At 35.6% G+C, this 18,379-nt stretch overlaps 1 protein-coding gene across 10 annotated transcripts in view; it reads right to left on the bottom strand.

The window, feature by feature from the left end:
* LOC129740632 (putative uncharacterized protein DDB_G0282133) overlaps positions 1-18,379 on the bottom strand; it is a 143,586-nt gene that overhangs the window by 105,086 nt on the left and 20,121 nt on the right. For 8 of the 10 annotated variants that reach the window (XM_055732372.1, XM_055732374.1, XM_055732373.1 and 5 more), the window contains one exon: positions 10,419-11,084. The exons of 1 other annotated variant lie outside the window; for it this stretch is intronic. In XM_055732372.1, coding sequence (XP_055588347.1) covers positions 10,419-10,436 — 18 coding nt within the window. In that variant the 5' untranslated portion in view covers positions 10,437-11,084. Of the gene's footprint in view, positions 1-1,996; positions 2,119-10,418; positions 11,085-18,379 lie in introns of those variants that run through there. One more of the 10 variants, XM_055732376.1, reaches the window with a different exon arrangement.

Here is an 18,379-nt window from a genome sequence, read left to right on the forward strand (position 1 = left end):
CAAGTTCGATGTGGACGACAAATTTAAGAAGAACAATATGTCGAAGTTCGCCTCCAAATATCTCGTTGGGCAGGCCACCTGCTTTTGCGGACTGAGGAGTGAGCCTTTCGTGACAAAGGGCAGAGTAAATGAATAGATCTACAAATCTGAGAGCCCCGAGAAGCGCCTTTTGCCATTCTTGCAGCAGCACGACGAAGCTCCGCTATTTTGGCCAGATTTGGCATCATGCCACTATTCTAAAAGTGTCCTATCGTGGTATGAGGCCAATTCTGTCCATTTTGTTCCAAAGGACATGAACCCATCAAATTGTCCGGTGGTGCAGTACTGGGCAATTATGAAGCGGGAACTCCGGAAGAGCAAGAAGACAGTCAAAAACGAGAAGGAAATGTTAAGAAAATGGAAAAAAAAACTGAGAACCTGGTATGACACTGTAAAGACTTTGATGGAGGGCATCAAGCGAAAATGCGTTCAATTTTACACTCAAGGTTCTATCGATCGACTTTTCTTTGATTTTTGAAGTAAATATATGTATAAAACTACCCTAAAATTATGTTTTAATTTTAAACATTATAAGAAAATTGGCATGACATTTTCGGTGTCGCAATAATTCCGTGTTCACCCTTTACTTGGTTGTAGTGCCGTAAAAGGTCCATCGATTAGGGTGGCTTTCAAAGTAACAATTTTGAAGAGACGTGCTTCCTTAGAAAAAATCGCTTGCGGCTCTCTGAAAAGACACTTAGAAGGCAATTATATCATACGGAAAAATGCGTCTTAAACAAAAGTAAGTTCTTCGGTTTATGTTGCATTTGTACGCATAATAAATAGATACCTTAAAGAAGTTCCATATTTCAATGTTGGAAAAGGCCAATACTCAGAAAAATACTGAAACTGAATGCTGACCGTAACTCTATGTAGGTATTAAGTGAAACTAAAAATTACGGAAACATTCCGACCACCGGCACCGCCTACTGCACTGGAGCAACAGGTTGTTGATAGCAATAGCACAGAAAACAGACGTACAAGCTCGAACAAAAAACCGTCAAAAAAGTGTGTAAAATTTCAAATGCTATCACCAAAAACACGTTAGAAATTGACTGCAAACAGTGTCATCTATTGCGCCGTTCAAGAGTTACAAATCATCTTTTAAGTGCCCAGTTTTCGAAAAGGCGTAATCGTAGCCAAAAAACAAAAATTAGTTCAAAAAGGGTGTTGGGATTTTTACACAAGTTTCGTGGGCTAGTTTGTACGTCTGTTCTCTGTGGCAATAGTAGCAGAGAAAATTCTAAACTCCATGTTTAAAAAAAAACTTTCCCCACGCCTGTTGTACCGATTTCAGAACACATCCTCCCAGTTTTTCTCTGCGTGGGTGTTACCTGTTAGTTAAGATGTCTTCCGACCATGCACTGTTCTAAATCTAGTTTGACTTCTTATACCGTTGGGTGCCGACTCAATGGCATTTAAATGTTTGCATACACCAGTTACAGTTGAAATCGGAGATGTCACTGTTTTCTTTCTCTTCCTCCTCACTCAGGAGCTCCCTTTTCCGTGTTGCCATTCAGAATCCTGTTTCAGACCCTTCATACCCTGCTGCTGCCATTTTAGTTTGGTTGATGAAAATACAAAGCCTTTCAGCAACAACTGTCAGTGCGAAACTAAGTCAGGTAAAAACGCATTACAAAACCAGGTTTGCTGTTGTCCCCGGTATCTCGAAACATTCCGGGAAAAGCTACCAGTTACAGTGAGCCGGAAAATGGCAGACGTGCTTCAATCCACGGGCAGGCTCGTGTGGGAAAACTATTTTCCCTTTCCACATTTCGTTAACTCCATTTCAACCAGCTAACAGTTGCAAACACCCGACTGACTGACGCGAGAGACATTTTAGTGATAATAACTTTATGCGCTTTTGAGTTTTGCTCTCGGCTTGAAATGCCAGGAATTGAGTTGACAATACCGGAAACGACGTTTCCTTTTACGGGGAATCATGTAATGTACCTACCCAGGTGGTGCTCCTATCAGGCCGTTTCACATGTGCTTTCGAATATTGCCCTACATCGATGTGTAAAGTGTTTCGTTTTTTCTCTCAGTGCAGTTGCATCTGCCGGTAGAATGGCTCTCAACAGATGACAATTGAGCTTTTGAAAGTGTGCTGAAATGTAACAACCGGTTGATAAGCAGTTGAATACGTATTTGAACATCAGTCGTTGACGTTATGCGTTCAAACTAACTAAATTTTTTTTTTAAAAATTGCTCGATTTTTAATCATTTTTTTTGCGTTGATCCTCATCCTAAAATAATTGAATAATGAGCTGAACCAAGAAGTGTAGAAAACAGAAGTATTCTTTTGATTTACATGGTCCAAACCAAACGTATTGACTTCCCTAGCTCCAAAATGAATTCTATTGAGAGTTTGTGTACGTTTTGAAACAGAAAGGTAAACAAAACAAAAGTTTGGAATAAAAAAGAGCTATTTCACTGTTTTAGGGTTCTAATTTTAATTAAATTCCAACGAAAATAAATTAACCCTAGAACTATTGAAGCAAATGGAACCGAATTTGGCATGCGAGGGTATTTGAGTAGGAGAAATATTTATAGGATTGCATAACTCGAGAGCCGGTCGAATAAATGAAGCCAGTTGGACAAACAGCGGTATTTGAGTACAAGACATACATATTTCTCAGATAATTCGAGACCCCTGCTGTGGCATCATAGAATATGCCCCTGCTCTCATGCTAAAGAGAGTGTATGAGAATCAAACAGTATGAGAGAAGATGAGCGAGCAATCACTAACACAACTGACCATTCTTATAATGTAGATATAATCAGAGTAGTCCGGAATCGTAATTCGTAATAGGGTTTAGATCCGGGACTCCACATTGGCGATCCATGCAAGTGTTATTGGATGGAGGAACAGTGCATGGTATGGTGGTACCCAAACCAGGTACTACAAATGACCCAAAACGGACAGAGGATGCCCAACGGGCAACTAGGTTTCCGATTAGCTCTCATGGGAAAAGAGGTTCCGATAACCCCCAAAATGGAAAGAAGGTTTCGACTAGCCCTCAATGGGAGAATAAGTTTTAATTAGCTCTAAATGCTCAAAGAGGTTCCGATGACCCCTTCAATGGGCAAATAGGTAGCCCTAAATGGGCAAAGAGATTTCGAACACAGTGAATCCCTGATTTTGCCACTCACCGATTATGTCTGCTCCCGATTTTGTCTAACGCATACACTGCCGGCCAAAAGTTTGGGATCACCCGCTAAAAACATGCAAATTTTGATCGTTCATATCTCAGCCGTCTTAGAACATATTGCAAATCTTCTGATCTCATTTGAAAGATAATGAGCAATAGCTATTTCGGAGGTATTTTGCCCATGAATAATGTTTTAGTTTTGCACCTAAAACTTAACCAAAAGTTAGAGCATTTTCAAAAAAACGCACTCAATATTCAAAGCCGATCATCTCGCGATAGGGTGGACCAAATTTCAAAATTTGAGTTGCATTAGAATCCTTATTCTATACTTCTCAAAACACAATCAAAAAATTTTGTGCAAAAATTTAAGAATGTATTATTAAATAATAAAATAGACACTTAAGTTATCGTCCAAAAGTTTGGGATCACCCTCCAGTATGGTGTATCGGCCAAAAACATGCAAATTTATCTCATTAATATCTTTCTCAACTAACATCGTATTGCAGATCTGAAGGCTGCATTTGAAAGCTTAGGAATTGTTGTTTTTCAATAAATTCATACAAAAATTATATTTTAACCATAAACAATTTACTAGAAATTAATTGTTTTTTTGAAAATTCACACTTATGATTGTGAATTTTTTATGGTTATGGAATTGAAATATAATTTTTTAACGAATTTATGAAAAAACAACAATTCCTAAGCTTTCAAATGCACCCTTCAGATCTGCAATACGATGTTAGATGAGTAAGATATTAATGAGATAAATTTGCATGTTTTTTGAAAAAATGATCCCAAACTTTTGGTCGATACAACATACTAGGCGTGATCCCAAACTTTGGACGATAACTTAAGTGTCTATTTTATTAATTAATAGTACATTCTTAAATTTTTGCACAAAATTTTTTGATTGTGTTTTGAGAAGTGTAGAATAAGGATTCTAATGCAACTCAAATTTTGAATTTTGGTCCACCCTATCGCGAGATGATCGGCTTTGAATATTGAGGGCATCCGCAGCAATCGCGAGCAAAGTGAAAATGCTCACGAGTTTGATCACTTCCATACCGCACCGGGGGTTAGTATGAAGGTGAGCAAAATAGGGCCGTTGCCGTCGGGACCGACAAAATCACCAAATTTGCTCACTAGGAAGGGGCGAGATCAAACATGCACTGAAAAAATTCTACCGTTTTAAGCAGAATTAAACAAACGAACGGAAAGCGGAAACTTTTTTTTATTGCGCAAAAACTAATTCCATGAAATATTTCCGAAAAGCCCTTCAAGTCCGACGATTGCTTTCTGAAAATTTTGATTGTGCATTCCGTGTAGTAAACATTTTACTGACTTTCACAACCTTGAGTGAAGCTTCAAGGATTTTTCTCGGAGTAATAATAATCGAGACCAGTGCGCTGTGCAGGATTTTTGTATCCGACCGTATGGGTGGCATTCCATTACTGTCCCTACCAATTCGGCTTTCGAAACGAGGTCTCTCAATAAGTTTGCAACTAATGGGACCCAGTTTTTCGGAACGGCAACTATTTCAGTCAGCACGTTGGACAGAAAAAGAAGTTAAAGATTTAAGCAGAATTAAACAAACGACGTCGCAGCGTGTGTATGTTTGTTGATATTCATTTTAAGAAAAAATGTGTATATATGAGATTAAAATTGTGGAAGGGTTTTTTTTTAAATAACCAGTTGAATTCGCAATTTCGTTACATTTTTTCGGGTTCATCCAGGAATTGAACGAGAAAGTGCAATTGCTGGTTCTGATGGTGAGTTATTTATTTTGTATTTTATATTGTTCAGGACTCTCTCACTCAATTTCAGATAAACAAACTCGAAGCATCGTATTTTATGACCAAAAATGATCATGTAACATAAGAAGAGCCGTTTGGTGGACGACTCCGAAAATTTACTCGGTCCGTATTAATTTAAGATTAAGATTTTCTTCAAAAGTTTTCTCAGTGCAATGCTAAATTTAAAAACAATTATGCTACCGCCCGGTGCGCGAAAGAGTGTGTATCCCAAAACCGGTCCGCTGAAATGAGCAAAACCGGGCCGCGTATACTCACTTATTGGTGCGTTTGCTCTGAGTGCGTTTTTTTTGAAAATGCTCTAACTTTAGGTTAAGTTTTAGGTGCAAAACTAAAACATTATTTCTGGGCAAAATAACTCCGAAATAGCTATTGCTCATTATCTTTCAAATGAGTTCAGAAGATTTGCAATATGTCCTAAGACGGCTGAGATATGAACGATCAAAATTTGCATGTTTTTTAGCGGGTGATCCCAAACTTTTGGCCGGCAGTGTATTTATCGTATTGTTGTCGTTGTTTCCCAAACCGGCCTTTAGACGAGGATTATGTTTCATCTCTCCTACCTAACTAAGGATATTTGTTAAAAATCAATCAAGAATGGTGGTAACTCTTGGACCTAACTGCCAATCAATTTTTAGATCAAAAAACACATGCATCAAGGAATTCTGAGCCCACCAAATTTAGCACTTCTCGAAAAATAGGCCGATTTTTAGTTTTCTCATGTTTTAAGCTTCTTTTAGCTGTAGTTTTTGACAACTTTTCAAAGATAAGCTAAAAATCATGTTCGATTCAAAAAAGATATTATAAAATAATAAAAATAAATTAAACGTTTATTAACTTTCAAGTGCAGATTATATAATTTAAAATTTCATGCTCTGAATATTTGTTTCTCCTCCAATTGAAATATTGAGTCCAGACAAGGACGAAAGGTAGAAATTGTGTTATTCTTATTGAAATTTATAAAAAAGATTATGTTTTCAGAAGTTTAAAATTTAGAATTGATGAACAAAGTCAAACTTAAATGTTTCAAAAAATTTAAATACTTATAGACTTATAAATTGACCGCATATTATTTGAAAAATTCAAGAAAATATACTTTGAAATTTGGTAGATTAATTTGAAAATAAACACAAAATGTAGAATCAACAAGATAAGTATTTAAGGGGATTTTTTTTGTTTTTTTGATAAAAACTTTTTATCATTTAAATTATTCATTTAAAAAATTTAAGTGATAACTCAAGAAAACAGCATTTTGGTACAAGTTTAAACTTGAATCAGTATTGTGTTAAATCAATCATTTATAACTTATCAACTAACAAATCTACATCAAAGAAACAGAGGGAATGAATAGCGCGAAAGCGTTAAAATCCTAGAAAAAAAAGAATTAAAAAATAAAATAAAAATAAAAATTAAAGAAACATATTGGTTCTGAATTTGTTTATTATACTTCATTGAGTTAAAGAAAAATATTTTGATCACGATGATGATGAATGATCTAAGAAAGTTACTATCTACAATTTTTAAAAATTGGAAAGATATCAATTTTGAAAACGGGTTTTATTTCACTAAACTAATCTAAACCAAACGAAACGAAACTAAACTAAACTAATGCCTTCAAAATGATTAAACTTTTACTTTTAAAATATGAAAAATTCAATTTTCGATGAAAGTTCTAAAAAAAATCGTTGAAATTCACAGAAGTGAAAATTACTTGCGATCTTAGGAAAAAATGATACTTAAATGAAAACCTTTATTTTAATTTTTTTTTGTTAAGTTTTGTCAAAAAAAAGACAAAATTTTTTCAAATCGTTAAAAAAAGTTTTTAAAGTTATTTCAATTCACAAAGTCTGTCGAAAAAAATCTAATTGCATATTTGTCAGGACACCCAATTTAATGAAAATAAGCTCTGAAGTTCTTGCACCTCGGAAAATGTGAGTTTTGTGGCCACCCTTTTGAATGTGTCTTATACGATGTTCAGAGATTTTAATATCGATTGACAACTTTAGTCACTTTTTATAAGATGTGTGTTGTAAGCTTGTACGATATGATGCTATTTGACATTTGATGGACTCTTTAAACGATACTTTATGTGAGTTGGGATGTGCTCATGTACGATTTGCACCATTAAACGATTTTGCGGACCACTTTAAGAGCAATATTGTGATTGAAATACGACTCTAGAAAGAAATAAAATTAATTGATGATTTTAACTGATTTTTATTATAACAATCTTTGAAATGCACTACATTGTCTCGCTCGCTATTTCCCTAACTGGCACCGCCTCCCTCCGGATCTTTGACGCCTCCTTACGGCTTTCTCTTGAGGTCTCTTGCAGAAATTACTTTTGACAGCTATGGATGACGGATTTATCCGGAAAGTATGCGTTGCATTCCTCCGTTATCGTCAATTCACGACACCTTTTCAGTTTTTTTAGGTTGGGTTGCTCATCAATTGCCGGGTAATCACCCGGCGGGTTTTTTTTTATCTGAGCCTAGTAGGGGAGAGTAAACCTGTTATTTTAGAAAAGAAAATGTGTGATATTTCTGTCCAACGTTGTTTTTCCAAAACCTACCTTAATTATTTTATTTTATCCGTTTGATTTAGTCGAATAAAATTGATTATTATTTTTATTATTATTATTATTATTATTATTATTATTATTTTTATTATTATTATTATTATTATTAAATTGCAAGCACGATCGCAAAATTGCACATCCACTTAACAAGATCCAACGCGATGATGTTTTAATATCATGATGAGATGTGGGTGAACGCTAAGTATCTGTTAATACGAATCTGATTCGATCGCATTAAATATATTTCTATCGTAGGTAAAGTAACCGATTATACGATTATAATTATACTTGTTATAATATTTGTAGCTATATCGGAAAGACACGGCGTCAATTTGACTAATAATGTGACATTCTAGTAAACATACAAAGTAATATGAAAGACGATATGCTTACGTAGTATTCTTTACGAACTTATTTGAAGTCATTTACGATTTCGATTCGAAAATAATTTATGTACCAATAAAATGCGTTTTAAAAAATCTTATGCGATCGTTATATGATTTCATTTGATATCGGTGGAACTAAATACGACTTCATCCAACACATTGTAACTAAGTCGTATTTCATTGAGATGTTGCATCTTCTCAGGCGGCGGCAACGCTATTCAAACCGTATGGAGCACATCTCTCAGATTTCCTCTTTTTTTCCCCTCGTTTTGACAGATTTAAGCTTTTTTCCTCAGATTTAAGCTTTCGTCTCCTATGCTCTCAAGGCAAAAAAAGCTTAAATCTGAGGAAAAAAAAAGCTTTAAAACGAGATTCACGGCCACTTATTCAAAAGATGTTGGTCACACGATACATAGACAAATCGTGTAACGTTGCCGCCGTCTGCATCTTCTACGATGAATATACGATGTGGTCGAATGGTAAGTGTACATTATTACGATTCCGAATTAAGTTGCACCTATATACGAGTTTGACGATGATTTCTTTTACGATTTCATGTTGGCTGGGTTGTCTCTGAAGTGCAAATGGAATTTTGAGACATTTAACTCAGGAGAAGTATAAAAACTGATTTGTCATCAAAAATTGTTTTAACGTATCGCTTACTTTTCAATATTCATTATCGTATTGTTTTTATCAAAGCTTAAATTAAGGCAAACGCATCACTATAGGCGTTATCAGAAAAAATTTATAGCGGTTCCAAGGGTTTACTAATTTTCTGTATCATTGATCTTTTTTTTAATAAAATTCCCTCCAGTGTTACCACAATCAGAAAATCTAAAGAAAATGTATTCAAATGGATTCATATATTGATTCATATTACTCTGTATAATTTTAATAATTTCAGATAATATGACACTCTCAGACTGCTGACAGAATTTGCCAGCCAATTTTTAAATTTTAGGATAAGAAGATACTTTTTAAGAATTTTTTATGTTTAAACAGCTTTGTAACTTGTTGAAAAAAAAATTGAAATTTTTTCGAAATTCTAGATGACATTGTTGAGTTATCAGTTCAACTTAAAAAGTATTGAATGTTAAAACTAAGAGAATTAGCACCTCTGAAATTATTAAACACTAAAAATATATTTATTTTTTGAAGAATTCAAATTGAAATTTAAAAAAAAAAATATTTTGTATTGAGGGTCACCGACAAAATATTTTGATTTTTGGTGAAAATGAACCGGAAAAAGCTCTACTTTTTGCCCATGCAAAAATTAGCGTTACTGTATTTTTTTCCTTTAATTCCCTCTGCGAAACACACCGTGAAATATTAAACGCCTGTCTCATTAGACTGAGTCGATTTGGGGTCATTTTGAAATTTCTCAAACCCTGGGGTCTAAATAGCTTCGTCTCGGTCCAAAACTCATCCACGATTTTTTGCTAAATTTTTAAGTAAAGTTTACATGAATAAATTTGAACTTTTCGGTTTGTATGGGAAAATTGAATATTTTGTACTGAAAAATCAACATCATTTTTGTTTCGTCTGTGGAACCGAACCAGTTGATGGTTTTTATGCCAATTTATAAAACTCCCAAAGGAAATTTTCCGTTGAACAACTTTGTCAAAGACCGTAACTTCGTATCTAATAAGGAAAAAAAGTTATTAGCTGTATAACAGGGGCATGTCTTTTCGCAGTGATAAACAAATGATATATGATATCAAATTAAAGTTTTGGGGAAGAAACTTCCAGGTTAGTCAAAACGATTCTACCATTGAAAATAATGTTGCAAAAATAATACTTAGCGTTGGATTTCTACAGGATTTCCTAAAGTTTTGTGGGGACATCCTTCATCTTCATCCTGCAAATTTTTTTCAGAAATATCTCTTCTATGGTTGTTACCGGGAAACCTGGTAGAGCATTCTTTCTCTCGGAAATGGACCAAATGAAATTAATGACAATTTCTCACACTTCATTTTTGCTCAAAAAAACTTCTTCAAATTTGTTATCGCCAAAAACACATCTGTCACGTACAAGCACAGCCTACCGAGTCAGTGCTCGGTAGTTTTTACAGAACTTTCAGAAAACATATTTACCGAAAAAACTGTAAAGAGATAATCAATTCGGTTTTTGTATTACAGGAGTACCGTTTTGCCGGTTAAATAATTTAAGCCGAACAACTGAAAACATAGAACCAAACACACCGTCAGAGAGTTTGGTAAAATCACGTACATAGGTTCCCGGTTACTTTGTACGAATGCTTTTCCAATTAAAAATATATGTATTGAAAACAATAATTTGTAGTGTTAAAAAAACAGCCACACATCACCCTCAAGTCAATCCCACATTCAATGCTTCTGCTCGTCGAATCGGAAACAGAAAGCACGTGCCGGCCGGATAACACACCACACGACTATTTAGGTAGAGCAGAGGATGATAGAGTTAAACAACTCACCTGTTGCAGCGAGGGCATCTCTCCGGAATCGTCGTTGTCGTACGGCGGCGTCAGTTTTGTCCGAGCAAGCGATTGCACCTTGCCGTGTTGTCGGGAGTAAGGATGAGTCTCTGCCTTCCCAGAGACGACAATGTGCCGACTACCAACTTCTGTGTCGTCGTTTTCGTCTTCCGTTTTCGTTCGATTTTCACTCGACGACACTTACTAGTCACAAGTTTCTTCGGCGGCAGGAGGAAAACTCGTACCCCACCCGAACCCGAACTCTGACTACTGCGTATGCTGGGAAAACTTCCCACCACTAAAGTACCTTCTACTGAATGTGCTTTCCAATGTTGTGTAGTACACTCACTCCCTGCGGCGGTGGGTTTTCCAGCTTAGTCACTCATACAAATACACAAATACACTCTACAGTACACGTTTTCCGGAGCACTTTAATGTGTGTCGTTCGTTCGTCCTTAAAGCCGATGATGCTCAATGCACCAAAAATCCTTTTCACCAGTTAGCACTCGGCTTACGTCTCCTCGATCTTCTACATACAAATGTGCCCCGTTGTCGCCGTCGTTTTGTCCGTTCGTCGTAGTCGCGTAGAATTCAGAATCTCAAGGCTTCGCTTCCTTCCTTTACTGCAGCAGCCGTCGTCGTCGTCGCCACCGGATGGTTCGATTCCTGTGTGTTTATACATGAATATAAGAATGTTTTTAATTTGCTCAAGGAGCTTTTCACTCATCTCGCTTTAAGGAAGCTTCCGCCGTCCTCAGTCAAGAATTCCTTTTTGTCGCTGTGTCGGCCGACCTTCCCGAGTAGAATTTCCCGAGGATAACCCCCGCAACATCACGTCATCATCGCGACGACGACAGAACTGAAAAACCGAGAACCAACGACAACAACATCAACGAAACCGGGTGGTGCGACAAATACCGTAGGAACTATGGAGACGAAAGATGACAAAGTTTACGCATCCTTATCGTCCACAACTGACTTCTTCGGCCGGCTGGCTGGCTGGCTAAGATGCCACGCTACGACTTTTTACACTCTCCCCCTCCGGTCTCTCTGTCTATGCCAAAGAATCATGCTAAGAATTTGCATCCGCCCCGACAACCCATCATTGAAGAGTGTTTTTTTTTTCAAATATTTCCTCTCGCATCAAACGAGGCTCCCGCCCGACCATGGAACTGCTTCAGTGGACAGGGAAACAACTTCCTCCTTCTTGAGGGCGCCGAAATAGAATGCGACTTCAAGCAAAGTAGCAGTAGCTCTTCAAAATCTTAGATCTTAGATCGAATTTTTTTAAAGAGCTTTCGAGGTTGGGCCATGGAACCTGAATATTACAACGAAACTAAACTTTCGATTTCCAATAACGTGATTAGCTTGAAACTAAAATTGAAAAAAAAGATTCAAAACTGAAATCAAAACGGAAACTAAGTGGAATAAGGTTTCCTTTTAATAGATCCAATCTTCAATATTACGTTGATCGGGCTGTTGGGGCTAAAGACCTCCCACATCAAGGATGCGGGGGTTCCCATACAAAATCAAAAACAAAAACAACTTCAGAAATGGAACAATTTTTAGATGATTCTTCTTAAAAATTTAAAGTTTGACACAGCAATTTTTTTTAGAAGTAGGCGTTGACCCAAATGCACCACACGCGTTTTTCCAGCGCTGGTAAAATTTTATTGAATTTATTGTTTATCAAGTGAAAACATAGACGGATTTGAGGAAAACATTACCATAGGATAGCCATCACAAGAAGATGTTACGGGATTCGGTGTCATAAACGAGGATATTTCGTTTTATAGTGCTTTTGATTTTGCATAGTTTAGGCCGCGGCGGTTCAGTTTCGTGATAAATCTTCGATTGCTCTAGTTTCTCCAGCTAGGTGCTAGTTTGTTTCGGTCTGAAGCAGTGCTCAAAACTGGTGACATTTTACTTTGAACCGAAAATCTACCGATTATGCACAAAGCAATCTCTGACTGACAGTCGAACAAAAGTCACTTCATTTTAAAATTCGTGACTGTGAACTTCCTACAAATCTCAGTCATGAAAATGCTGAAGTCAGTGAAGTTAGATATTTGTAAGGAGTTCGATGTTTTTGGAAGCATATTGGCTGCAATAAATTCGCTTTGCTGTTCCTGCTTTTGTTAGGAACGAAAGTTGTTCTGTTTCTAAATAAAAACAGTCAGAAAAAAATTGACTTTCAATTCCGGAATAAAAGTTTAAGCAGTTGTTATTATTGTGCTATTCTGTTAGAATTATTATGAAATTTTCTGAGGCATTGATAAGGATAAGGTGATTCCAGTACTTAGTAATAAAATTTAAAAATAAGAATTAAAGAATTTTATGGTGTTTTAGTGTTTTTTCCTAATTCTTGTTAGCTAGGCTCTATTTAAAAATTTCCGTTAAAAACTACACATTTCAATTCCATTCACATTTCCGAAACTGTCACGACTTTGTAGAATGAATGACTGCGAAGCGAATGATTGAATAAAACAAAGAATTTCACAATCATCATGTTGTTAGTCTAGGCCATAGGTCGGCAACCTGCGGCTCGCGAGCCGCATGCGGCTCTTTTGATGTTAAGCTGCGGCTCTTTAGCTCACTGCGTTAAAATTATGTATATTTTTGAATAAAATATTTATAAAATCGTGCTAAAGCGATAATTTTGTCTTGTGACCTGGCACACAGATTAACATAGGTCGGTCCAGGAGTGAATTTCAAAATTTCATCCGCTGTAGGAACAAGTGGAAAGGACCAATTGGCATTTTTGAAATTCTACAATTTTTTGCTTTTCAGATCAAGATTAAATATATCATAAACCGTAATTGCAAAAAATAACTTTTTTTCATACAACAAAAACTTAAATAAATTTATTTATTTTTGAAACGTGTGTATCATTTTGAGTGAATGATTCAAATTAGTTCAGCAGTTGTTAACAGGAAAATCATCTCCCCCTCTAATAACACAGATTAATAAGTGATCCACTCGGCAAAATGAAACTTTATAAATAAAAAACCTTAAACAACAAACAATGTTAAAAAACACAGGAAATTCAAAGTTCATCATTTACCAAAAAGTAGTCCTGACAGAGCCTCTGTTTTGTTATCAAACAACGTAACCCTCATCAAATTTTATATTTTAGGCGCTCTTAAATTGCCTTCTACGAAAATTGATCAGTTGAAGTTAGCAAAATCATGTTAGAATAAATCAACCATTTCGCTGAAATATTTACAACTTTGACACGTAACAACATATTTTTTTTTTGAAAAACCACCTCAATCTTGTCTTATTTATTTGAATTGAAAACGATAATTTTTTATGTATCTGAATACAGATATCTCATTAGAATTCCAGATTGCCCGATTTTAATCGGTTTGACCAGATTTTTATAGAAAAACTTAGGAATGCTAAAACCGGTCCAGCTGCCCAGATATCGATGAAAAAGGTCCTGTTTTTCCAGGATTATTCAGAATTTTTACCAAACTCCAAATTTTCAAGCTGTTGAGGCGAGAGAAAAAATCGCATACATTTTTCGAAATTGATTTGAATGCCGCTGATATGCCTTGGTAAAAATCATTTTTCGTGTGTTCATTTTTCAGCTTTTCTCATGCCTTTAATGCAAAATAACTAGATTTTGGCTGGATTTTCCCGGCTATTACCTGATTTTAAGTTTAAAATTTAAAACCCATTGCCTGGATTTTCCCGGTCTGGATACGTGTAGTATAAAATGTGGAAAACTTATTCAATAAATAACGTTTTAGAAAGTGAATTTTAGATGCATAAAATCTAAATACAAAATTCTAAAACTAAGAACTAGAGCTTGACAGCTTTTCAAACTCAAATAAGCTTTGACAATGAATGGAAATGTTATTTCTTAAAATATATTTAAAAACTGAATCACAGGTAAAATACTTGTAATCGATGAATTAATTTATCAGTTTTTTTAGTAAATAAATTGTATGTGTTAAAAAACAGTTTACCTTGGATCCTTTCTACTAATTTAAAATTTAAGTGTGATTCCTGTAGCCAAGATTTACCAAATGCACACAAATTTTGAACGAAGTTTCAGTTAATGACATTATTTTTTTTGCTATGGATTACGAATTAAAAAAATATCGTTCATTTATTTTTATTCATTTCAGTTTTGAAATTTCAAAATAACTAATCTTAAATTGTACTGTTTCTTTATTATTTGTCACGAATCTAAATGAAGGCTTCAAGTCACATTATTAAAGATTTATACTGGTGAAACCACCGATTTTATCCAGTAATCTAAGCTTTAGTAAGCCTTGATGAATATTCTACAATGTAGGTTATTCATCCTTTTTTCTAATTTAATTGGACACAATGCTGAAGGTATAAATAGTTTTGTGACATAAATGAGATTTTTGAATGTTTAAGAAACATAAAATTCTGAACACATGAATTTGGTAAATTTTAAGTTGGGAATGACATATATGTAATCCGGAGCATGATTTTGAAGATTTAAATTTTTGGCTTCATTAATTTCAGTTGAATTTATCCTCCATGAGAAAGCTTGAAAATGTTATGAAAATGTATTCTCTTTCTTTATTTTGTTATTTATTTTGGTATGCTTTTCTTTGCCGAAGAATTTATAATTTATGTTAATATGTTTAAGTCTTTCACTTTATCATTATGCAAAGTGTTCATTTAAGCTTGATATGGATTTAAAATTTTCTCGACCTGTTATTTGCCAACGCATTGAAATCGAAATAAAATCAAACCTTGTTAAAAGAATTGACGATCCATTAAAGAATCCATGTTCTATATGGTAATCAGAAGCAGTTTAAAAAAATTTCCAAGAGTTAGAATTAACTCTTAATAATTTTAAAGTGATTTTCGTTGAATTTAGGTTCACTGATCATTCATATATTTTGTTTTTTTTTTTAAAGCAAAACAATAAATCTTTAATGTGGCTCTTTCAAACTCTGAATTTTTGTAAATTTGATGTTTTTGGCTCTTCTCACTCAAAAGGTTGCCGACCACTGGTCTAGGCCAACCTGATATTTTTTTTTTGCTGTCAGTATAAATAGATAAGGATGAAAGTTTTGTTGTGTCATTCAGTTTATTTTGTGGTAAATGAATTCGACTTTTTTTAGCACTGGTCTGAAGACAAATGGTTTACACCTAGTTGAGTGTTAGAAAATAAGTGTCGATCTGGGAGATTTCGGGATGTTAACGATCAGAAAATAATAATTGAACAATAAGGAGAGTGTTCTTCAATTGTGAACGAAGTAAAATGGTAGAAAATTTAAATTGCTTGTTTTGTTTTATCCCAACGTGTTTTGCATCGGAATGATGGCGGACTACTTTGATTGTAAAGTGGACAAATGTGATTTTCAAATGGAAGTTTTTTTTCTTTATTATAGAGACTTTCACCCTCGGGCTGGTTCGTCAAATGGAAGTTTGGAATACTTAATACACCTAGGTTTTTTTTTACACGGTTTTTTTTTTACGCGGTTTTTTTTACACGGCTTTTTTTACACGGTTTTCGGGAATTAACACGGTTTTTTTTTACACGGTTTTCGCGAATTAACACGGTTTTTGAGAGAAAATATTCTAAGTCCTTTTCAACGGAAAACACTTAGAATCTTTTTGAAGTTGGGAAAATCTTATCTCTTAGACTAAGAACATGATACATGAGACCTAAGACCTGGGACCTGAGACCTGAGACCTGAGACCTGAGACCTGGGACTTGAGACCTGAGACCTGAGACCTGAGACCTGAGACATGAGACATGAGACATGAGACATGAGACATGAGACATGAGACATGAGACATGAGACCTGAGACATGAAACATTAGAAATTAGACATGAGACCTGAAACCTGGAAGCTGAGACAAGGGATATTAGACTTGAGACATGAGACCTGAGACCTGAGACCTGAGGCATGAGACAAGAGCCGTGAAACATGAGACTTTAGACCTGAGACATGGGACATGAGACATGGGGCATGAGACATAAGACATGAGACCTGAGGCAAGAGACAAGAGACATGAAACATGAGACCTGAGACCTGAGACATGAGACTTTGGACCTGAGACCGGAGACAAGCTACTAGAATTAGTACCGCGAGAAACAAGTTTAGCTCCGATTTCTACATGCGACCCCTCTAATGAAAGGTTTTGACTTGTAAATGACGAAAAAAGTGTCGCGACTTCGCTAGTACAAGCTACTAGTGTTAGTACCGCGAGAAAATAGTTAAACTCCGATTTATACTTGCGACCCCTCTAATGAAAGGGTTTGACTTGCAGATGACGAAAAACAGTGTCGCGACTTCGCTAGTACAAGCTACTAGTGTTAGTACCGCGAGAAATTAGTTAAGCTCCGATTTAGACTTGCGACCCCTGTAATAGAAGGGTTTGACTTGTAGGTGATGAAAAATAGTGTCGCGACTTCGCTAGTACAAGCTACTAGGATTAGTACCGCGAAAAATTAGTTTAGCTCCGATTTCAACTTTCGACCCCTCTAGTGAAAGGGTTTGACTTGTAGATGACGAAAAAAAGTGTCGCGACTTCGCTAGTACAAGCTACTAGTGTAAGTACCACGAGAAATTAGTCTAGCTCCGATTTCAACTTTCGACCGGTCAAATGAAAGGGTTTGACTTGTAGTTGACGAAAAATAGTGTCATGACTTCGCTAGTACAAGCTACTAGGATTAGTACCGCGAGAAATAAGTTAAGCTCCGATTTCAACCTGCGACCCCTCTAGTAAAAGGGTTTGACTTGTAGATGACGAAAAATAGTGTCGCGACTTCGCTAGTACAAGCTACTAGTGTTAGTACCACGAGAAATTAGTCTAGCTCCGATTTCAACTTTCGACCGGTCAAATGAAAGGGTTTGACTTTTAGGTGATGAAAAATAGTGTCGCGAGTTCGCTAGTACAAGCTACTAGTGTTATTACCGGTAGAAAGAAGTTTCATTTCCGATTTCAATCTGCGACCAATTAAGTTAAAGTGTTTGAAGCAAACAGAACTCAAGGTTAGTTGTGAGATACGTCTCGCTGGTCGAGTGGTTAGCGTGGTAAGACGGTAATCGCTGGTCCACTGATGGCATGGGTTCGATTCCTATCTCGGTATTGGAGTTAAATGTTAATCTTAAATTTTCAACGTAATTAATTCAGTCTACAAAGCCTAAATCGGCATAGACAACGTATGTCTTTTAAACAGAGATACCGTCTGGTGCATCTGGTGCATCATGCAACAGTTTTCAACTTCAATGGCCTTTAAAAACATTATTTCCGCAGATAATCATACCGTTTGTACAAAAAAGTTTTAAAGTTGATTGCACATAAAATTGAGGTAGTCAGAAAAATTATTGGTTCCACAAGTTGTGGTGTATTTGTAATGTCGTAATGCATGAAGCACCAATTGCAGTAGTTTTTGGCTTTGTTCGAATTAAATTTTATATTTTTTTAACCATAAATGTTTTTATGGAAAAAAGCATGAGGGTTCAACAAACAGTTAGGGGTGAAAAACACTGTACCAAATTCTACTAGCTGAAATCATAAAAATTCATGATTGGATGGATAAAAATTTTGAAGTTATATTTTCATTAACCGCTAATTTTTCAAAGAATGCGATGTTTGATAAAAATTTTCGATAATTTGTAGCATCTTGTTCAAATTTTCAAACAATCAAAAAACGCACGGGCTCACAGCTCTCAGAGCTCTCTAGAATGATGATTTTCCTCAATTTTCAGCTGGGTGCTGCAGTTTCTGCTTGCGCGTTTTGATTTATTTTTCCAGTTATTAAAACAAAACGTGATACAAAATATAAAACATACACTTTAAATACTATTCAATTCCCCGGATTCTCAAGATTACCCCCTGTAACCAATATCACCAAGAAGTCAATCCCTTTCACTTGACGGGTCGAAAGTTGAAATCGGAGCTTAACTAATTTCTCGCGGTACTAACACTAGTAGCTTGTACTAGCGAAATCGCAA

This window comes from Uranotaenia lowii, chromosome 1 (genome assembly GCF_029784155.1).
Source record: "Uranotaenia lowii strain MFRU-FL chromosome 1, ASM2978415v1, whole genome shotgun sequence".
NCBI lineage: Eukaryota > Metazoa > Arthropoda > Insecta > Diptera > Culicidae > Uranotaenia > Uranotaenia lowii.